Source organism: Hipposideros armiger, unplaced genomic scaffold (assembly GCF_001890085.2).
Source record: "Hipposideros armiger isolate ML-2016 unplaced genomic scaffold, ASM189008v1 scaffold_134, whole genome shotgun sequence".
NCBI lineage: Eukaryota > Metazoa > Chordata > Mammalia > Chiroptera > Hipposideridae > Hipposideros > Hipposideros armiger.
In genome coordinates, this window is record NW_017731484.1 from 430,854 (window position 1) to 453,588 (window position 22,735).

At 46.8% G+C, this 22,735-nt stretch overlaps 2 protein-coding genes across 3 annotated transcripts in view; one reads left to right on the forward strand and one right to left on the reverse strand.

The window, feature by feature from the left end:
* COPA (coat protein complex I subunit alpha) overlaps positions 1-6,123 on the reverse strand; it is a 56,646-nt gene extending 50,523 nt beyond the window's left edge. Inside the window, exons 1-4 of the mRNA XM_019649613.1 lie at positions 5,987-6,123; positions 3,784-3,897; positions 3,507-3,580; positions 61-141 (exon numbers count right to left, since the gene is read on the reverse strand). Coding sequence (XP_019505158.1) covers positions 61-141; positions 3,507-3,580; positions 3,784-3,897; positions 5,987-6,026 — 309 coding nt within the window. The 5' untranslated portion in view covers positions 6,027-6,123. The remainder of the gene's footprint in view (positions 1-60; positions 142-3,506; positions 3,581-3,783; positions 3,898-5,986) is intronic.
* Positions 6,124-6,177: 54 nt separating this feature from the next.
* On the forward strand, positions 6,178-20,915 carry NCSTN (nicastrin). 2 transcript variants are annotated; one of them, XM_019649689.1, is made up of 18 exons: positions 6,269-6,338; positions 6,825-6,839; positions 7,565-7,679; positions 11,420-11,543; positions 11,971-12,092; positions 12,519-12,664; positions 13,423-13,573; positions 13,865-13,974; positions 14,233-14,385; positions 15,210-15,314; positions 15,473-15,550; positions 16,379-16,551; positions 17,989-18,091; positions 18,207-18,302; positions 18,606-18,693; positions 18,962-19,116; positions 19,352-19,564; positions 20,104-20,915. In XM_019649689.1, the coding sequence occupies exons 5-18, from the start codon at positions 11,978-11,980 to the stop codon at positions 20,224-20,226; spliced, it is 1,809 nt and encodes a 602-aa protein (XP_019505234.1). In that variant the 5' UTR covers positions 6,269-6,338; positions 6,825-6,839; positions 7,565-7,679; positions 11,420-11,543; positions 11,971-11,977; the 3' UTR covers positions 20,227-20,915. The 2 variants fall into 2 exon arrangements, with proteins under 2 accessions (XP_019505233.1, XP_019505234.1); XM_019649688.1 differs by lacking the exon at positions 6,825-6,839 and having other exon boundaries at positions 6,178-6,338; positions 7,565-7,669.
* The last annotated feature ends 1,820 nt before the right edge of the window (positions 20,916-22,735 follow it).

Below are 22,735 nucleotides of genomic sequence, written 5' to 3' on the forward strand. Positions count from 1 at the left end.
GATGATTCCTATGGGGAAACTGAAGAATACTCTAAAACTAGAGGCACCATGGCTACTTACATGATGAAAAAATGTGGTGCGGATGTAGTCTAGGTGCCCGAGCAATGTGAAGAGACAGCGCCGAAGTTTGTAATTCCAAACCTGCAAAGAGGGAAATACAGCTAAGGAATAGGACCTAAGGGTTCTGAGCCTCTAAAAGGCTCAGGTTTCTCAACAAACAAGTTGGATTTATATATGGGCATTTCTAAATAGGTAGAAACCTTGATAGGGAGTCTTGTTTAAGGTTAAAAAGACCAAGAACGAAAACATAGGTCATCTGTATAACACACGGGGCGGAAAAAAGACAAAGCTAGGGAAAACCTAAAGCTAAAACTATGGAAAAGGTTTTTCCTTTCTTTGGGGAGAAACCATCTCTGTTTAATGAGATAAGATGCTTATCCAGGCTTAACTTGAAACTTCTTTATGCTGCATGATTGTGTTCTCAGCTTAAATACAGACCCCTTAGTGCTTTACTTATCTTAGAGCAGGATAAAAAAAGTAGGACAGATATCATGACTTCAAAGTAAACAATGTAACATATGACATCATCTTCTCTTAGGCTCTTAAGTTAGTGCAAATGATGCCAATATGTTCATGATCTATAGTCATCTACCCATCTACCATGTAAACAGGCTTTAACTCATTACTGTGGGAAATACTACTGCTCAGTCAGGCTGAACAAAGCAGAGAAACATCCTATTCAGATATGAAGTTGAGTCAACCACCAAAGTACATCAATGGACACAACTGAAGAACACACTGAAATCAGGACCACCAATGCAAGTGCTCCTGCTTTCCCATCCAAAAGTCCCCAAAAATGAAAGGTCAGGGATGCCTTTTTTTAACTTTTAATACTTGTTTATAATCTCTCCAGGCCAGCTTGTTACTAACCTTTCCTTTGTTTTACTTAAAAAATGTTTAATTTTCTTTTGTAAATTACAAAAAGTAATACCATTTCCTGTAACAAATTAAAATAACCCAAAAGTATGACTGCCCAAACAGGAATATAAGCTCCCTAAAGACAGGGTCCTTGTCCATCATGCTCAATACTATAACCCTAGCTCATAATACAGTGGCGAACACTTAGCAGGTACTCAACAGGTATGTGTAGAAATGAGAAAAGGTAAATAACACAGGAAGTGAAAAAGTGTCCCGATACCTTCACCTTCATCTGTTGGATCAACTGTAAACAAACATACATGTATACAGCAGAGCTGGAGTTTCATACAAAAACTAGGTCACACCATAAATACTATTTTGTAATTAGCCTTTTGTCCCCTTATTGAGTTCAGTGTTTTAAACTGTCATATTGTTTCAAATTGTCTTGGCTCCTGTATAGTCCTCTTTCAAACTCCAGAACTCTGAATCCTTAAAGATCAATAGGGTTTGTAGACTGACCACCTGCTGGGCTTCCTATCTGACTCTTTGTAAATCTGGATATAGCAAACAATATGATGAACCATAGACATGACTTTTCTAGATAATCTCCCTTTCATCAGAGAACTATAAATTAAAACCACAGCATGGTAGCACTACATACCTACCAGCTAGCTAAGGCAATTCCTTTAATTACACAGCTTTTTTGACATATAAGTCAAATCCCGTGCAATTCACCCCTTTAAAGCATAGAATTCAATGGTTTTTAGTACATTCATAATTATGCAAACATCACCACAATCAATTTTAGAACAATTTATCACCCCAAAAGAAAACTATACCCATTAGCAGTCACTCCCCGTTTCTTCACAACCCTAGATGACCACTGGTCTACTTTCTGCTTTACAAATTTTCCTACTTGGACATTTCACATAAGTGGAAGATAATTCCTTTTTAAAAATATTAATCGTTTGGGAAAAATTTTCTGTGGAAGTAAACAGGGCAAATTTCGATTTTTTTCTAATACAGGTTCAAGTCTCTGGCTCCAGCTTTTGCCTTTACAATAGTCAAGCTTCTTCAAAGAATTGCCTATATTCTGCCTCTGCTTCCTCACGTCACATTAAAATGCTAAGATCACTTATGCCCTGCTAAATAAGCAATACAAAGGTTACTAGGTCTTTATATTATTCTGACCACTTTCTCCTTCCCCAAATTGTCTCATTCATTGGTGTCTAAGAGGCTTCTGCTTCTCCCTCTTGGTTCATCTCTAACCTCTCAAGTCATTCTTTCCTATACTAATTTTACTTTCTCTGCCTTTTAAACAACAGTTTATTTTCTCATTCAACATAATTCCTGAATGATATATTCTAACTGCTTCTGCTTTGGCTCCCTCCTTCATGATGACAACTCCCAAATACATCTCCAATGCAGACATATCTCCATCAGCGCTAAGATGGTAATTATTACCCATCTGCTATAAAATGAATGTTCTTCCCAAAATTCTTATGTTGAAATCCTAATGCCCAAGGTGATGGCATTCGTCCCCTGCCACCATGCGAGTACATAAGCAAGAAGTCAGAAGTCTGCAACCTGGAAGAGGACCTTCCCCAGGCCCCAACCATGCTGGCACCCTGATCTCGGACCTGTAGCCTCCAGAACTGTGAGAAATAAATTTCTGTTGTTTATCAGCCACCCAGTCTATGGTATTTTGTTACAGTAGCCCAAATAGACTGAGACACCATTTTCTTCCACTCCAGAAAACTGTACCTCCTCTTGTTTTTCCTTTCCTAGTAAATGGTACCCCTTCCACCTAGTGACCTAAGCTAGAAGTCTGAGATAAATAAAGTAATCTCATTTATTTTCCTTTACCATCCCTCCAACATCCATGCAACAAACTTACCGATTCATTTCCTTAAGCGCTCACATCCATCTTTCTCTCCATTTCAAATGCTACTGCCTAAGCTCAGGCTCTGTTAATCTCTCACATGGACTTATACAACAGTCTCCTAACTGCTATCTCTGCCTCCAGTCTTGCCCAATTCATCCAATCTTTTCTTTATATTACCACGCAAGTAATCGTATAAAAAAATATGTCAATCTGATATCAACCCTCTATTTAAAACCCTTTAATGGTTCCTTGTTACCTGTATAACATCCAAACTCCTGGACACTGCAAACTCCATGATCTGGCCCATTCTCTCATCTTACACAAAACTAATTATAGTGTCATATCCAGCTATGTCATGCCTTTTTGTCTCTGTACCTGGAATGCCCTTCCCTATTTCACTTTGGTTGTCTCTCTACTGTATCACTCACTAAACTGTATACCTATTATCTGGGTATACATTTATCTCTTCTATTAGAATGAAAGCTCCTGAGAACACAAACCATTTCTTACTTATTTTTGAATTCCCAAAAAATAAAAGTGTCTGGTATACACATTCAATAAATGTTGCTGGATAAGTGCTCTGGATAACATTGTCAAAAGCCTGAGCTCTGTATGAGTAAGAGGTACTGCTTTTTAGTCCCTTCCACAATTCCTAAACTCCATTTCCTGTTCTTTACTCCTAGTAATGACAGAGTCACTGTACCTTAATCTTATAGTCATCTCCTCCAGAGACAAACAGTGGCTGCTGCTTATGGAAGTCAATGCCTCGTACTGGACCTGGGGAAGAAGGTAGGCAATATATGTTAAAGAGAGCTGGGTTTCCTAATCTCTAAGGTGGTTCTTACTCAGGATTCTTCAGTTCTATCCCCTCCACATTCTTTAATCCTAAAAGAATTAATGTCAAACAAGACTTAAAGTATTCTAGAGGACAATAAATACTTATATCTTTTTTAACTTCTTCCTAGAAACTATTATCTTACCATCATGTTCATCAAACTTGTCAATGAGGGTACACATCCGATAGTCCCATAACTGGATGACTCCATTGTGTAAACTGGTCAGGATCCAGGGTCTTTTGGGGTGAAAACTGAGTCCTGGAAAAAAAACAGAGAATGATCCAATAAATTAAGTAAGCCCCATAATGTCACCTCCTGTCAATTCTAATAAGAAAAAGAACAGCTCGGGGCCAGCAAAGTGGCTCGTTGGTTAAGAGCTGGCTTGGGATACCAGCTCTGAGCAGCATAGCCCCGGTTCAAATCCCACATGAGGGCCAGTGACGCTGCGGCCTCTATAGCTAAGATGGTGAACAACAGCTCAACCTGGAGCTGAGCTGCTGTGAGTCGCCAGTGAGGCGTAGGCTGCAGTGGAGCTAGCCGGCAGCAGGCGCGAGCTTTCCCGAGCTGCCATGAACTGCCGTGAGCTGCCGTGAGCCGCCGTGAGCGGCCGTCCAGTGGCCCGTGAGCAAACGCCTCAGCTGGGAAGAGTGCAATGATAAAACCAACATGGGCCAGTGAAGTGACATCCTCCACAACTAGATTGAAGAACAAAAAGGACAGCAACTTGTCTGTCCCCTTTCCCCCGATTTCCCAACACTGTTCCCTCCCCCAATTCCCCAATAAAATCTTAAAAAAAAAGAAGAGCTAGGTTAATCCTAGGTTCATTCATTCATTCATTCATTCACTGGATGCTAGACATTGTAAGTTTATGTTATAAGGTGCTGGACCTTTGTTATATTCCTTTAAATTGTTAGAATTTGTTTTTAGAATGCAGTTAAATTACTTGGAAGTCTCGAAAGGATCAAGACTTGCCTTTAAGTTATGTTAGGGTGGGTCCACAGCAGCCATTAGTGTAGGTCTAATTTGGCACCCCTATTAAGGCAGTACCCTTTTGAGGTCTCTGTATGATGCTCTATAGCAGTGGTTCTCAACCTGTGGGTCGCGACCCCTTTGGGGGTCGAATGACCCTTTCACAGGGGTCGCTGGGTACTCGTATGTGGGCGTATCTGCATGTGGGCCTGGAGACGGATAGAGAAGCGGTGTCTCGGTTCCTAAGACCATCGAAAATATGTGTTTTCCAATGATCTTAGGCGACCCCTGTGAAAGGTTGAGAACCGCTGCTCTATAGTGTTAGGAGGTCTTTCCATCCTGGCTAGCAAGAACAGGTTTTGAGCTACTGAGTCTATGCCAGGCACTGTAACAAGCACTTTTCATATACTTTTGCATTTTAACTCCCTTTATTAGAAAATGTTATTCACATTTTACAGATGAGGAAACAGATTTAGAAATGTTAAGTAAGCCACACACCTAGCTAATGGATATTTCAGCATTTCAAAGCAAACCCATCTGACTCCAAACACCAAGTTCCTAACCACTTTGCTAAGCTGCATCTTACTAAATGGTCAGGATATATACTTTTTCCCAAATCTCAGAAGACCTTATTTCTCTGCCTTTCCCATTGTAACATTCTAGAGACAACTGCTGCGATTTCAGTTATTTGCCCTCCACCCCCAACCACTGATACTAAAGCTCTAGAGTTGCCATACTTAAGAAATAAGTATGCCCAGTTAACTTTGAATTTTAGGTTAACCACAAACAATACCAAAAATTATTCACTGTTTATCTGAAATTCAAATTTAACTGTGCATCCTGGCAACCTTATCAAGCTCAGACTCGACTGGGGGTTACAGGCCTAAATGTCCTGTTTCCAAGTAGGAAATAAAGCCCAATGGAGGCACTGGATGTTGACCTGGTGCAGCCTCCTTAAGTGAGGTGGCCAGTGCTCATCTCCGAAAAAGCTACTAACTTGGATACGAATGGCAGAGGTCGCGACTCAGTCCCCAAGGGCACTCCCTACAATACGGTCATCAGAAAGCCAACAGGTCACAGGGCCTTGGGAGCAGAGGAATAAAAGTCGGGAACACAGGCCCCAGGTGGAGGAGAAGGGAAAGAATAGAAAACGGGCCTAAGGGCCCTCCTGAGGTGTAGAAACCACTGTAGGTAAATCACACTCCAAGAACACGCCACAGAGCGGGCTAGAGAACCGCCGGCCAGGTCGAGGCTCCCTCCGGTCCATCTTCCTCAGGGTTCGTACCGGGGGCCCAATTCGGCCCACCTTCTCTCTTCCCCGGTGACAGCGCCGCCCCTGACATCCAGCTCCCGTGCTCCCCCTTTCCACCTCTACTACCTTTGACCCGCGCGCTCTTGGTCTCGAATTTGGTTAGCATCCTTCAGGCCTGTGGCTCCGAGCTCCTAATACGAGCCCCGGCACTCCCCGCAGCCCTTCGGTTGCCTGCCTCCACGTCAGCGGCCCTCTGGAGCGGCTCCCGGAAGTGCCTCCAAACACGAACTTCCGGTCTCTGGAGCTCCGGGCCACAGAGACGGCGCCGATGTGGGCCTAGAGAGGCCACAGCCGGACCGGAGGGGAACAAAGGCTTCCGCTCCGCAGAGAGGCAAGATGGCCACGGCTGGGGGTGGCCCTGTGGCCGACCGGGGATGTCGGGGTCTTTGCCTTTTGTCTTTCTGCGTCCTCCTGGCAGGTGAGGCCTCCCCCGCCCGTGAGTTCCAGTCTGTAAGGAGAACCCTCCGGATCGGCCCAGCCGCGAGCGCCACCATCTCTCTCCTGGTTCCCGCTGCCCCTCTGTCCCCCAACCCTGTAAATCCTCTTTCTCTTTCGTTCCCACGACAGAAGTTCCCCCTTTACCTGAACCCGAAGGTCCCTTCTCTCCCGCGGGACGTCGGGTCGCCCCATTTCCTCCTCCAGGCCTCCTCCTGGACTTCCAGCCCAACTCTCTCCCAGTTTATCCGGATCCCTCCTTTCCCCCAGGGCCCCAGCCACCCACCCACAATTCAAAAAGACAGATGTCAGAGTTCAGCTTCCTTCCCAACGCGTTTAGACATTTCAGGATGAAAACAGCCTTGTTCTGTGGGTGCAGTGCAGCGCTTATTAGTAGATTCATTTATTTCTCATGTTGATTCCGCCATGAACCCGCGTCTCCGCACTGTACCTCAATTTGTCTCATCAGTAAAGTGAGACAAAGGTAGGATATGGGGTACTCTTAAATGTTTAGACCATGAAATAATGATTCAAGGAACTTTAGGTATTTATAATGTATGTAAGTGGTTGCTTACACGCATTTATTTTCTAATATATGGCTTTCTAGTTTGTCAAGCCTTAAAATTCAATCATGCCTGTATATAACCGTGACCATACCTTCCCCAAGCTTACACTGTTTTTAAAGATCCCCAAAGAAGAAACTATAGCTGCCCCACACTGAGTACACACAAATGATATACTGATGTTAGATGAACTGACAGGTGTGTGGCATAAGTCTTCTCCCAATTCTGTCTAGATTCCTGGAAATATGTCTCAGAAAGATGTTTTAAATTGTAATCTATAATCTTAGATTGGAACTCTTATTAACTAATTTGTAATATACATACAGGATAGAAAAGTGGAAGTGTGGTCACCCATGCAACCAGAAGCTGGTACATCTGAGATTAAATGCCTTTCCTGTGACAAAAGAAGTTTTTTCTTTTAGCTTTACTGTCAGTTGCTCTATGTAATATTTGTAATAATAATCTGAGGCACATAGCTGGATGCATTTATGTGTTCCAGTAATGTACCCAAGAAGTGAGAAGAATGGACATTAGTCCCATTTTAGAAAGTATGATATACCCAAGCCATACAGTGAGCTAATGATAAGATGGAGGCTAGTACTATCATCTCTCACTTTTTCCTAACACTTTTTTATCTTTCAATCAGGTTTGTGCTGGGGAAACTCAGTGGAGAGGAAGATCTACATCCCCTTAAATAAAACAGCTCCCTGTGTCCGTCTGCTCAATGCCACTCATCAGATTGGCTGCCATTGTGAGTTGAGGTTGGGATTTTTGTTTGTGGCCATTGATATTTCAGTCTTTGCCCTAGATATAAAAATCTAAGTACTGCTTGGGAGTCTCAGCATACAGATTAGGCTATGTGGATGGGAGCTGGTAGAGAACCATTTGTCAAACCAGGCAAGATAATTATTAAGAGCTAACATTTAATGCTACATACTAAGCTTCTTACGTGTGCATCTCATTTAATCCTCACAGCAACCCCACAAAGTAGGTCCTGTTATCTCATTTTACAAATTATGAAACTAAGTGAGACTTAAAGAAGTTCAGTAACTTTTCAGGATCATCCTGCTATTAAAGATGAAGCCAGGGTTTGAGCCCTGGTGGTCCAGATTCCAAGCCAGGACTTCACCACCCAATGGGTCAAGTAGAAAACTATACTGTTTTCTTAGGAGAAAGAAGTCTCATATTCTATGGAATCCAGTCATCACCTGAACTCTGAATGATCTTTTTGGAACCAAAATGGGCTTCTTGAAGGCAGTGAACTATTTGAAGTTTCAGCAGGCATCGATAAAGCCAAATAGTTGCAAAAGAAATTAGTAAAGCATTTGGATTTGTCTTTATGCTTTGTAAATGTGTTCCAAAACAGGGTACCATGACAACATGGCTATAAAACTATGACGGGAAAAAAGGTGTGATCTGAAAGCTGAATCCCAGTTCCTCTTCTGCTTAACCCGCTGTCTTCAGATTTTTTTCTGTGGATAGTAGCTCTGTCTGAATGTAGTTTTGCAAATAAGCAGGAAACAGAATCAGATCTTAGCTCCTTCATCAAATTAGTCACTTCTGAATTTCAGTTTACTCATATAAAAACAGAATATACCTGCACAAAGCCGAAAGTCAGACTACCTTTAATAAATGTTTATTGATGATGCTGAGTAAATAGTATGGTCTCAGCAGTACTGTGTGATTTTTCTGAAACCTTCCAATTTCGTAGGAGAAATTTGGGACACTGAGAAGTAAAGGACTTGCTCCAGGTGGTAGTTACTGCTTTTCTACCCATCCTTCCCTCTTAATGTTCATTGTCCCAGGTGTTTGCTACAGGAAGTACTGGGAGTAGGTTCATTGGTTCTAAACAGTTCCAAATAAAATTTTTGCTGGACTTAGTTCTTAAACTGGGTTTGTGGACAGACGGGAGCCAGGTTCATTGTGGGCTGATCTCACTAGAACCCCACATTAGTGCAAAGGCTAGGACCCCATTCTCCTGGAGCTGGCCTCTGAGATATGCCCTTTGGGAATGAGTCATTCTGCTGCGTGTTCTTAGAGCAGCCTTGTGGGAAGCAAAGCAGTAGCCTCTAGAGATAAAGCCAAGTGCCAGTACAGAGAAACAAGTGGGGAGGGGCTGGACTCTGGCCACTTCCTCATTAAGATCTTATTTCCTTTTCAACCTACTCATTTCTAAGTCTTACTTCATCATATATGTCTGTCCTGAACAGGCTGCGCTCTCTTTAACCAGAGTTGCTATCATGATAAAAACGAAGGAGAAAGACCCAGGGTTGATTTTTCTGATTATAATGCCCTGTTTCTGTTGGACTCTTTTACAGTGTTCGAAGGTCTTATGTATATAGGTTTCTTTTCATTCCTTTCTTTCCTTTCTTAATTTGTCTCCACAGTATGAAATAGATAGGGGTGGAATAGCTTCTCATTGAAGGCTTATATAAAGGAAGCAAATTACTTAAGACTACACAGTCACTCATTGGAACCTAGATTAGAATCCAGATTTTTTCAGTGTCATAGCTTGCCTTCTTCCTGTCCTCCTTGGACCTGAAGTTTTATATATATACATATATATATATATATTGTTTTGTTTTTTTTAAGATTTTTATTGGGGAATTGCGGGGATGGGAACAGTGCTGGGGAATTGGGGGAAGGGGAACAGACAAGTTGCTGTCCTATTGTTCTTCAGTCTAGTTGTGGAGGACGTTGCTTCACTGACCCAAGTTGGCACCATCATTGCGCTCTTCCCGGGCGAGGCAGATCAGTCGCCGGCTTCTGGACGGCCGCTCACTACGGCTGCTGGTCGCTCACGCTCTGCTGGCTACACATGGTAGCCCATGCAACCCACTGCCACAGGGGCTGCAGCCTACGCCATCCGGCGACTCATGGCAGCCCAGCTCCAGGTTGAGTTGTTGTTCAGCATCTTAGCTGTAGAGGGCAGTATCACTGGCCCTCATATGTGGGATCCGAACCGGGGCCCTCTGGCATCCCAAGCCAGCTCTTAACCACCATGCCACTCGGCCAGCCCTGAAGTTATATATTTTTTATTTGCCAAACTAGCTTTACCTTTGCCCATGTTTTAAATACTATGACAAGGACTGCTGTCTTTTATCTTACTTAGAACTGCCATTGGTAGGTAGATTTTGTTTTTTTTTTAATGAGACTTTATTTGACCCAAACTCATGACACATGCAAGGGAGCAAGATCTCAAATGCTCCAGGTAGATCTTTACTAAAGTTATACCAGATTCTGATATTCCTCTATATTTTATTATTGTCACTATCAACATGAACTTAAGTATTTGCTATATATGAGACATAGTTGAATGTTGCAGACCTGCTTTCATGTCTAGATTATACCAGATCCCATGGGAGAAAAATACTACCTGGCTGGCAGTCTAAAAGTGCTTATGTTTTTTGTCTCATGCAAGTTACAGATATTTCAGTGCCTTGGTCTAGAGAGCCATAATGTGCATGCCTGGCTGTGTATAATAAAGAACCACAAATAACGTGTCTTGCAAATACACATGCGTGGGCCTTACCTTTAGAGATTTTAATTTAGTAGATCTAAGTTAAGGCCCAAGTATCTGTATTTTTAAAAATTCCAAAGTGATTCTGATACACAGAGTTGAGAACAACTGCTCTAAAACAATTTATGAATAAAACATCCAGTTTTGAGTGGGGAGAAGACTTGTGGGGAGACCCTAGGATGTCTCTATATAGATCACTAGGGATTTGAGGGGTATTGCTACATAGAACTCAGGGTCATCCATCCTCCACTGTAGTGCTTCCCAATCTTTGTCATGTGATGAGATACATAGAAAATTTTATTTGTGTGGCATTCTGGCACATACAGAAATGGATGATATTTGTAGGACCTCTTGGGGTAAAGGGTGCGTCTGCTCCAGCCTAGGGTCCCCAGAAATGAAGGCAATCAATATCAGCACATCTCTAATCCATTCAGGGCCCATCAGTTGGGAAGCTCTGTTCTAGAGACTTCAGAGTTCTTGATGAACTTTACCTAAAACTGGCCAAAAGCAAGTAAAGTTATTCCCAGATAGGGCAAAGGAATGGAGATCCAGGGAGGCTACTGAGGCCAACGGAGTCTGCACGTATGTTTTCACAAAGGATTCAGTGCTAGAACCAACGAGCTAGAGATTTAGAGCCTGCCATTTCCTGGAGAAAAGACAGGTTTGCACACTGGTATCTGCTGTCGTGGAGTCTTGCATGGACGGCGTATGAGGTTGAAGGAAGAGGGCAGGAAAATGAAGATCTCAGAGCTTTTCTCACCTTCAGTGAACGAGACCTCATGAGTAGACTTCCTGGCTCCTTTGTCTTCTATTCCCTCCTGGTAGCCCTCAAGCTTAGCGGAACCCTTTCAGCTCTTTCGTTCAAGTCTAGATGCAGCTACATTAACCCAAATGTCTTGTGACATGTTTGGGAGATAGATGATCTGCAGAATCAGTGAGGCAAATTCTAGAGCTTTAATTTGACCCATTCTGTCCTGGCAGCATCCATTAGCGGGGACACAGGGGTTATTCATGTAGTGGAGAAAGAAGAGGACCTGCAGTGGGTGTTGACTGATGGTCCCAACCCCCCTTACGTGGTTCTGCTGGAGGGCACACTCTTTACCAGGTAAGAACGGCATGTACCTGCTGGAAACGCGTGCAGAGGGGAAAATTCAGTGAACAGTCCTCACACTTGTGAGTGAAAGCTTCCCTTGGCTGCTCTGGTCTGATCAGGGCAGGGAGTAGGGTGATCTTCTGAAGTAAAGATGCACCATCAAAAGGAATCGTCTCCGTGACCTTACAAGTAGAGCTCGAGTGAGTAAAGGCCCCAGGAAGGAAGGAGGGGTGCCCAGGGTTACTCAGGCACAGGGTAGATGAGATTAAGCCCTGAGTTCACGCTGGGTCAGTCCTCAGAAATTAGAGACTGAAAAGGCAAAAATGAGTCAATAGTTTGATTCCCCTAACTCCCCATTTGTTTCCACCCTTGGGGGCAGGATTTTGGGCTGCCTGATAACCTTCCTGTCTTCCTTCATGGTATTCCCTCCCTATTCTAGGGAGGTGATGGAGAAGCTGAAGGGGAGCACCAGTCGAATTGCCGGTCTTGCAGTGTCCTTGGCCAAGCCCAGTCCTGCCTCGGGCTTCTCTCCTAGTGTGCAGTGTCCCAATGATGGGTTCGGTAAGAGCCCCAAAGGATTGAGGGAGCTTGCTGTCACCCAGAGCTCATTGTTGCATCAGTCTCATGTCTTCATGTATTTGTGTAGGATGGGGTGGTGGTATCTGTCTGTCTGTGTGTAGTGTGAGCAACTGACTCCCTAACAGAAGATAGTGTTTCTTTGTCTCTGCCACTCATCCCTTCCCTCTCCTGCTTCCCCTTCTTCCACTAACCTTCCATCCTCCCTTTTTGTCACATGCTCAGATCCCTAACTGGCCAGCGTGGGGCTCCCTGAAACCAGTATCCATTTTACTATAGGTGGCGACATGTTGATACTTGCTTCTTTGCATCGCTTAGTCCCAACACTATAATATCCTAGCCTTCTTCCCGCACGTGGTCCTTAAGTGCTTCGTGTCCTAACATCCTGTTTATTGCCCGCCTCCCTTTCAGGTGTTTACTCCAACTCCTATGGGCCAGAGTTTGCGCACTGCAGAAAAATCCAGTGGAACTACCTGGGCAATGGCTTGGCTTACGAAGACTTTAGTTTCCCCATCTTTCTTCTTGAAGATGAAAACGAAACCAATGTCATCAAACAGGTAATTACTCTGCCAGCTCCTACCAATTCCAGTGAGAAAGAGAATTATTTTTTAGGCTCTCCTCTTGTTTGGGAGGGAGTCTCATCCTCTTAGTGCACCCTCTGAAAGAGAGTTGCTTCAGGTTGAGCCAAGAAGTTTATTTTTCTCACATTTCCCCTCTCCCATTTCTCTCCTGCCTTGACAGCATTAAAGGCTTTTAGGCTAGAAGAAAATGTAAAGGGTGTTTAATACGAAACAAGGTATAGAGCCCAGGTTAAGAGCCCCTGGTATGGTAAAAAGAGCATTGGACTAGGAATTGAGAGATTTAGTTCAGTAATTTCTGAAGTTCTTTTTAGCTCTAATATTCTCTAATTTTAGTCTAGCTTCTTCATTTGGACACATAGAGCAGTAAAGAGATTTGTCCAAAGTTATATAGTGAGTTAATGTCCAAGCTGTCTTGAATTTGATTTTTGATCTCCAGTTCAGTGCTGTTTAATCAAATCACATTGGGAACTGTGGCTGAAACTCCAAATTGGGCCAGGTTATTTGGTACAGGGTAATTTCATTTGCCCCAACTAAGTCATTGAGTCTGTGCCCCTTCGCACCTCTTGATGGATTTTTCCTTTGACCTTATAGATCCTGTGGTTGTACCAGGACAACTACAGCTCAGGGACAGATGTGGGAGTAGCTTCAGGATAGAGCTGGACCCTCTTCTTGCTGGGAAGTGTGGGAGGGACTCCACAGCTACCTGCCTCACTGGGGTCCGTCTCCCCTTCCAGTGCTATCGAGATCACAACCTGAGTCAGAATGGCTCAGCACCAGCCTTCCCACTGTGCGCCATGCAGCTCTTCTCACACATGCACGCTGTCATCAGCACTGTCACCTGCATGCGACGCAGCTCCATCCAGAGCACCTTCAGCATCAACCCAGGTAGGACAGATCCGCGGCATGCTGGGTGTGCTGAGTGGGGATAAGAGGACCAGGCCAGGGAATGTTGGGAGACCACTGTGGGGAAGGAATGGCCACAGTCAGGAAGCACTGGGTGGGAGAAGTGGAAACACTTCTGAAGTGGATGGTGGCAAAGGATCCCATCTAGAGCAGTGGAGATAGGGAACGTGACTCACAGAGTCCATGGGGCCTTGGTCAGAGAGGTCTTCCATGCCTTCTTTTTAGCTGCCTTCTCCCTTACACCCGTTGACATCTCACTGTTGGTGTCCTCAGAAATCGTCTGTGATCCCCTGTCTGACTACAACGTATGGAGCATGCTTAAGCCTATAAATGTATCTGGGACATTAGAGCCTGATGACAGGGTTGTGGTGGCTGCCACCCAGGTGAGTGTTGGCCCCTGATTAGGGTGGGCAGAGCTGGCACAGAAAGGGCAGGAAGGCCTCTGTTGAGCATATCAGGTTTCAGAGTTGCTACAGTGTGGAAACCTCAAGTGGAGATGGATCTGGGCCATGGGACTCTGGGTTTTAGCCCTCACTCCAGGACATGAATATTCTCTTGGCTGGAACGGGAGACGGGGCCTGGGGCCTGGTCCTAATTTCCATTTTCAAAGTGTACCTCCCTGCCTTTTCTGCTGGACCCAGCTGGATAGCCGTTCCTTTTTCTGGAATGTGGCCCCAGGGGCTGAGAGTGCTGTTGCCTCCTTCGTCACTCAGCTGGCGGCAGCTGAAGCTTTGCACAAGGCACCTGATGTGACCACCCTGCCCCGCAACGTCATGTTTGTCTTCTTCCAAGGGGTAAGGGCTCTGGCTGGAGTGGAATGGCCGGGAATTAAGGGTGGGGAGGGGTGGGTAAAGGTGGGAGTAGCCATTGTTTGGGGAAGATCTCAGCACTTGACCTAAGTTGTTATTCAGCAGAGAGCTTCTGGATGTGTCTACATGAGTTTCCCTTTCAGATTCTCCCATTTTAGGACCTGGAAGTGGTATACTACCCATTCCTCCCTCCCCCACTGCTGCCATCTACTTGAGTCATCCTTTTACTTTTATTCTCTGGACCCCTTGTACTGTCACCTCCACCCCAAAGCCCTGAGGCTCCTGACTCTCCCTCTGTCCCCACAGCCTAGCCCTAGAGTAAGGGAACAGCAGCTATGGCTGAGGAGGCGGAGGTATGGGAGGGGCAAGAAGCAGGCACAGAGCAGCTGATGTACACTTCAGGCTTTCCTGAGGCAACTCTACCCATTTCTAGGCTCAAGGTGTCTTGTGAGGGGCTGGCCGAGTGGCTCAGTTGGTTAAGAGCTCACTCAAGAGTGCGAGCTCTGAGCAATGGTCACCGGTTTGATTCCCAGCCCGAGCTGAGCTGCCAACAGGTGGCAGGATAGCTCAGCTAAAAAAAAAAAAAGGAGAAGAAGTCTTGTGATACATACATGTGAGGGGTAGTCACAGCTGGGAGGTGGGCTGGAGAGGAGGGCCCGGTCACGTGACTGTGTAAGCTGGGCAGCAGTTGAGATGTCATGAGACAGTAGCCTTCATACCGAGAGCTTTGATGGTCTGACCTCAAGGAACTGAGGCTGCCCTAACCCTTTGGAATCTCTGTTCCCTTTCCTGCCGTTTCTACCCCTCAGGAAACTTTTGACTACATTGGCAGCTCGAGAATGGTCTATGATATGGAGAAGGGCAAGTTTCCTGTGCAGTTAGAAAACATTGACTCATTTGTGGAGCTGAGACAGGTGTGTAGCATGTGTCCCCACACCCTTCCTTCCGACTTAAAGCTTCCTCCTCTGTTGTCCTCACTGCAGGTACCATCACTTCTCTTCTGATCCCACCCTTTTCTCCCAGGCATGGGCTGGAAGACATTATAAATGTTGCTTCTTCATTCTTCCCCCAGGTAGCCTTAAGAAATTCACTAGAGCTTTGGATGCACACAGATCCCATGTCTCAGAAAAATGAGTCTGTACGGAACCAGGTAATCTGAGCATCTCTCCCCCTCACTTCCATTTTCAACAGCTCTGAATACCGGCACCCCCTCACCCTGGCCCTATCCCCACCACCCCTCACAGGTCCTGTGAGACAGGACCTTAGGTGGGTTGTTGGCCAAAGGGTGAACACCACAGCTGTTACAGCTCCCCAGGAAGAACCGTGAGCGCAGCTCAGGTCACTGGTTCTCTGGATGGGTAGTTCTCTGATCATTTGGTGACCTTGTCACAGCCCATCGAGGACAGGGCGGTTGCTGGCTCCCTTCTCTCCCTGCTGCCCCATGGGTCCTGTTGTCCAGGCTGCACTGCCCCATTCCTGGCATGTCAGACTCCCAACCACAACTGTCCTCCACTTTCCTCACTACCTCTTCAAGCCTCTCCCTCCCTTCTCGGTCCAGCGTTAGGTTTCTTTTTTCCATAAGGTCTCTTTCTGCCACTCCAGCTTCAGTATCATCCCTGCTCTGGGCTCCTTCAGCATTTACCGACTGGATTACCTGTTTTGTATTATTATTTGCCCCTCTAATTCTCCATATCAAATAATAAGTGAAGCATCTACTGAGGATAAGACAGAATCCTGAGGACAATAGACTTTACCTATAAATATGAAAAGCACAGGCCCCTTACTTCTTTGTGCCATAATTTTAAAAGGAAGGTGGGAGCTGCAGGAAATTCAGAGGGCATTGAGCCCAAAACCCTTGAGGAATTTAGAGCTAGGAGGGCTTAGAGCAACTCCTCAAGAGAGCATTTCAGGCCTAAAAGAGACCTGCTTGCCATTCCCCAGCCTCCCATGAGTTAATCCCCCCCCCCCCCCCCCCCAGGTGGAGCATCTCCTGACCACACTGGAGAAGAGTGGTGCTGGCGTCCCTACTGTCATCCTTCGGAGGCCGAACCAGTCCCAGCCGCTCCCACCATCTTCTCTGCAGCGATTTCTTCGAGCTCGAAACATCTCTGGTGTTGTTCTCGCTGACCACGCTTCTGTCTTCCATAATCGGTAAGAATTACCTAGCCTGCATCCTCTTCCTTCTCAGAGAGTCCGCTCTGCAGTTGGGGGTCCATAGAGAGAAATGCCCTCTGTGTCAAGAAAGATCACTATTCTCTCTACCCACACCACCCGCTCTAAAACCTCAGGTCAAACTGTGTTCTTTGCTCAGTGGCTTGTTCACATCTAACTCGTCCCCTCATTTGACTTAATGTTCATCTTAGAAAACAGTCCTCACTTTAGTCCTTTCCTGCATAGTCATCCTCCCTGTGGTTCCACCTCTCCCAGGCTCTCCAGGGGCCTGAATTCCCCAGGAGTGCTGGCTGGCAGAGGGCATCATCTCAAACAAGAGCGCTGGAAGGATGATGGGCTTCTTAGGGAGTAGGGCAGTGAGCTGTCCCTGTCTGAGGCCCATCCCGAGGGTGCCGCAGACAATAAATTTTCTGATATGTTACATGTTCTTGCCATGTGATGAGTGCATGTGGTTCAGTGTGAGGGTGTAGTGTCCCCTGCAGTTGAGGGAGCACCAGAAAAAAGGAATAAGGCCTGTTAGTTGCCCCTCTCCTGGTCCTAGGCACCCCTAAACTGCCCCTAACTTGAGCCCTGGGATAATAGGGGACTTCTTTTCTTACTCAGGCTGGACTCCTAAGCCCCCAGCCTCCCTTCTACTCTTCCAACAGGCCAAAGTTGTTTCTGAGTGAAAATGCTTAAGCTCTGGTTCTCCAACTTCAGCCAAGTAACACTTCTCATTTATTTTGGACAGCAACAGTTCTGGTGCATAGGGTCAACTCTTCTCCCTGTATGCTGCCCGCACCACTTTGGGGTGAGGGGTGATTCATTATTTGAACACATTTTGACTTCTATACCAACTTGATTCTGTATGGGACAGGCATCTATTGATGGTCAAGTCTGGGAGCTTTCTCCTCGTATCCCCTCTTCTAAGATCTGTCTCCTCGGGGTTGCCCAAGGAGTGGCAGGGTGGCTTGACCCATTGTAGTAGTATTCATTCGTGAACAGATGAGCTCATCCCCCTCTACTCCCAGCCACTCTCAATATAAATGTTCACTGGGATAGTCACACAATTGCTCTGATATGTGTGGCAGGCTTCTCTGAACGTCATTTTAGCCATCCTGTTACATCTGCAGCCCAAATGATACAGAAGTATCTCTAATGTTTAAAGAGCTCCCAGGAAGGCGATCCCTGCATCCTGATCTTATTACCTTTTTCCACCTTGTCTGTGAGGAAAGTCTTTGTATTTAGCCACTCCCACCCTCACTCCTACCTCCCCATTCTCCACACTTTCTTCAATATGAGATCCTAACTTCTCTTCCCTTCTTCCTGGATGGTGAAAACTGAGATATTGAGTTGCTGCACAAGGGGCACTTGAGGGACGAAAGGGACGGGGCCCTGGCTGAGTGTAGCCAAGGCTCATGCTGGCTTTCTTGGCAGCTATTACCAGAGCGTTTACGACACTGCTGAGAACATTAATGTGAGCTTTCCTGAATGGCAGAGCCCTGAGGAGGACCTGAACTTTGTGACGGACACTGCCAAGGTAGCACTGGTCTGGACCTGGTGGGAGCACGGGCAACACAGTGACGATGGTTAGAATGTTGCTGTTTGGGGGCAGAAGAGGTAGACCATTCAGCTTCCCTCCCCACCTGTCATAGGCCCTGGCAGATGTGGCCACGGTGCTGGGACGTACACTTTACCAGCTTGCAGGAGGAAGCAACTTCAGTGACTCCATTCAGGCTGATCCCCAAACTGTAAGAGCAAATGAGCCCTGACTCCTTTCTGTCCATTTACACAGCAAGCCGCTCCGTCTTTTATGTCCCTTGCCTGGTCTCCCATACCTTGGAATTGAGCATGCCTGTATATGCTTGTGAGGACGGACCCCTAATGCCCCAGAGCGCTCCCGGCCTGGCCTCGTCTGTATCCTTGTGAACCAACCACTGCCCCCCTAACCTCAGAGTCTGGCCAGTCAGGTTTCTACCTAGTGACTAGATCTCCACTAATTACCCTGTCCCTGGGCTCCAAATCACAAGGTTCTCTCCTTATCCCAATCCTAGGTTACCCGCCTGCTCTATGGCTTTCTGGTTAGAGCCAACAACTCATGGTTCCAGTCAATCCTCAGGCATGACCTGAGGTCCTACTTGGGTAAGCACCTGATGCGGGAATGGGACCCTTAGCCAAGGAAAAGAATAGAGAAAAAGTCATCATTTGGGTTTAATCTTTTTTTTTCTTTTCTTTTTTCTCTCTCTTCTTTTTTCCCCGTTTCCCTTTCTTTCTTCTGATACTTATTGGATCCTTTTCTCTTAACCTCCTGTTCTGTGGCTCTGGCCAATCCTGGGCTCTTCCTGCCTCTGCCCATCTGCACTTCACCTTCCACCCACCCAATCCTCCCTTTCCTGTGGTTTCCAATCAGGTGACGGGCCTCTTCAGCATTACATCGCTGTCTCAAGCCCCACGAACACGACTTACGTTGTACAGTATGCCTTGGCAAATTTGACTGGCCAGGTGATCAACCTTACCCGAGAGCAGTGCCAGGATCCAAGTAAAGTTCCCAATGAAAACAAGGATGTGAGTGGTAGTGGGTGTTGGAAGTGCCCCAGGGGTTTCTTTCTCATGGGAAAATTGGAGGATCTTCTAGCCCAATTGGACCCAAGGGCTTGGGATGGAGAGGTGGAGGGATATAGCCCTTTGAACTTGAGTGCTGAAGAGGAGTAGCCTGGGTGAAAAAGGACCATGTAAAGGATAAAGGGAGTGAGTGAGAAAGGGTCACCTCAGCTGTGCTCTGACCTGTCTTCCTGTGTAGATGTATGAGTACATGTGGGTCCAGGGCCCTCTCAACTCCAACGAGACAGAACGACTGCCCCAGTGTGTGCGTTCCACAGCACGACTGGCCCGGGCCTTGTCTCCTGCCTTCGAACTCGGGCAGTGGGGCTCTACTGAGTACTCTACATGGACTGAGAGCCGCTGGAAAGACATCAGCGCCCGGATATTTCTAATAGCCAGCAAAGAGCTTGAGGTGAGATGGGGGAGGGGGGGTGGCAAAGATCTGTGTGAGTCTTTCTGTTGCCCCTTGTCACATACTCGCTTCCATGCCCCATTAGGAAGCTTGTCTTGACTGGTAGTTTGAGTCCATGTTCATTCTGGAGATAAGCTCCCATAGAAAACCAAGGAGATACTCCTTACCATGTGGTCCGTGGGTAACCCTTCCACAGCTCCGCTCCCACTGGCGTTCCTGCCTGGCATAGCTGGGATGAGTCAATCATGTATTCCGAGTACCTGTCACAAGGAAGTCAGTAATATAATTGCCACAAGAGAAAGTCAATGGGTCCTGCCTTCAGGATGCTTAAACTCTAAGTAATAGAAGATAAAAGCAAGAACTGCTCTTTTCAAATGAGGCGACTAAGTCTCTAGATAGGGGAAATGCTGTCTGTGACTGTTCAGCCTTTGGTGCTTGGAGCCACCTCCAGAATTCCGATGTCCTGGCTCCCAGCCCCAAGCAGTTACCCAGGCTGCACTGAAATCATCTGAGAGCACCTCTCCTCATTCCCCCTGCAGTTCATCACCCTGACCGTGGGCTTCGGCGTCCTCATCTGCTCGCTCGTCATCACCTACTGCATCAATGCCAAGGCCGATGTCCTTTTCATTGCTCCCCGGGAGCCAGGTGCTGTGTCTTTCTAAGGAGAGCGCCAGCTTTTCCTGCCTGCGCTGTGGTTCGCTTCCTAAATCATCTGTCCCGCTGGGACAGAAACCACTAGTTTGTCACTGGAACCTCTCTGGGCCTGGCTCAGACTGGGATTAACATAAAGAAATGGAACTGCCCAAAAGAGACAGATAAACAAGTCCCCAGCTCCCCTTTCTGATCTCCCCTTCCCTGTTTCTTCTTCCTCCTCCCTCCTCCTCCCCACCCCCAAGCAGGTTCTGGGATAACAAGTAGAAGCTTCTTGCTCCTGTTTAACTCCTAGCTACCCACCCTGACTCACCCTTCTTTAGGGTCCCTCTTTTACTCTTGCCTGCCTGCCCTGTACCTACCTCTGCTCCCTACACCACTCCCTGTACCCAACCACCTTCCTGACCCGGAAGAAGGACATGAAGGGTTGACTGCCAGGAACAAACTACAAGGAAGCCCTGAGGAGGAGAACGGGGTGATCTGTGGGCTGAACTTCCGGTCTCCCTCCTGCCATTCTGTCTCCAGGCCCTGAGATGGCACATCAGGGGGAGTGTGCTGCTGGGTGGGTATCCCACCTCCAGCCCACAGTGCTCAGTTGTCATTTTAATTTAAGCTGTAATATCTATTTTTGTTTTCTTTTTCCTTTTTTCTGTGTGTAAATATATAAATAGCAAGTTTCATTAAAATAGACTATCCCATATGACCTGTTATACTTCCCCAACTCCCTTGTTCAGTGACCCTGGACTGGAAGTCATGAAATTGTTACCTCATGTGCTCTATTCTGGGTCTCCAGAGGCCCATGGAGGAAGGCTTTCTCAAAACCAGCTGGAGTCCTGCAAGAAGGGCTCCTTCGGGAGCCTTGGCGCCCTGGTTTCTGTCTCATAAGGACGTTAAGAGTTTCTTTCCACCTTTGTATTTGACAGACATTTCTTTATTCACTTTGAGACACTGACGATGGTACAGAGATGAAGGGAATACAGCCCTTGAATAGCTCCCAGTGGGGGTGAAGGGAGAGACAGATACACTCTCATCTAGGTGTGATCCAGTGTGATAAACAGAAAAATTAGAGAACATGCAGAGTGCCTTGGTAGAACACAGTGGGACTTGGGGCAGTGGGGTGGCCTTCGAAAGGCTGCACAGAGGAGGAGGCGTTGGAGGTGTGCTTTAGAGTCACCAGTGTGGACACACAGAGCCAAGAGAAGGCACCGATCATGTTGGGGAATGGTGAGTTATTTAGTACGCCTGAGCCCTAAGGATCGGCAGGCAAAGCTGGGGCCAGGTCACGAAGGCTCTTGGGTGGCATGCTAGGAGTGTGGGCTTTCTGTCAGTGGTGGGCATTGTGTACACCAAAACGCGATTGGTTTTGGAACTCTTCCAGAAAGAGAACCTTGGCTCTTTGGAGATACTAATTTCCTGGGTCTCATGGAGGCAGAATTCTGGAGTGGATCAGCACTGTTAAATGATAGGCAGTGGCTGAGTCAGCTCAGGGGGAAAGAACTGGCAGGAGTGGCGCTGAAGCCAGCCTTCTCCTCCCACCGTGGCCAAGAGGCTGTCTCCCACATGCCTGCGGACAGCAGAGATGGAAAAGAACTGGCCGTTTTCAAAGTCCCAAACCCTCCTCTTAGGTTCCTGAATGGGCCGGTTACCTTTTCAAATCCTGTCGAGGTGGTTTTTCTCCAGGTTTCTTGCCAAGTTTCTTCAGGGGCATGTTTGGGGTTCTGGGAAATGCAAATACACCCTGCTGCTTCCCCCAACTGCACCCCTCCCAGTTTGAGATGGAGAAGCTGTGTGTGCTGTGCTGGCGGGAGCTGAGCACAGCTGCCACCATCATCTGGGCTGACTCCACGCCTCCCTCGGCCAACAGGTCTCCCAGCGGACAGAGTCCTAAGCTCTCTCATCCGGCTGGTGGTTTGGTTTCAGGAAGCAGGGAAGTGGCTGGATAACAGTGAGGGGACTGAACAGGGAAGCAGAGGGGTGGGCAAAACCAAGGGGCTGGGGCGGGCAAGAAAGAAGGTTATAAGATGCAGGCCGTGCAATAATTTCTGCCTTAGAGTCCCCAAAACATGCTTGTTTTCTGCCTTCCATGCTAAACCCCCCCATGAATACCAAACCAAAAAACAGCTCAGTCCTTGGCTCTTGGGGAGGCCAGACTCCGTGGAAGGGGCACAGGCCCCCAAACGACCCACTGTAGCGCCTTTCTGAGACTGGTCTGGCCCCTCACCAGGCACCTCCTATGCCTTGGAGACTGCTGGGACTGGCGGGCAGCATCTCAGGGCTGCAGAGTTTAACTCTTGGCTCCCTCCTTGCTCTGGGCCTTGCCCCTGTGCCTTCTGAACTTCATTTTCCTGCCCCTCCCTTTCCCACAGGGCTTCCCTTCCTTCTACTCCTACCCATTGATAGTTCACATTTCACCTGTTCCACCCAGTCCATGCGGAAAGTTGAGCAACTGACTACCATGCTCCAGGACCCAGCCTCTACCTCTTGTGACACCTTGTCCCTCAACACCGATGGCTTTTCTGT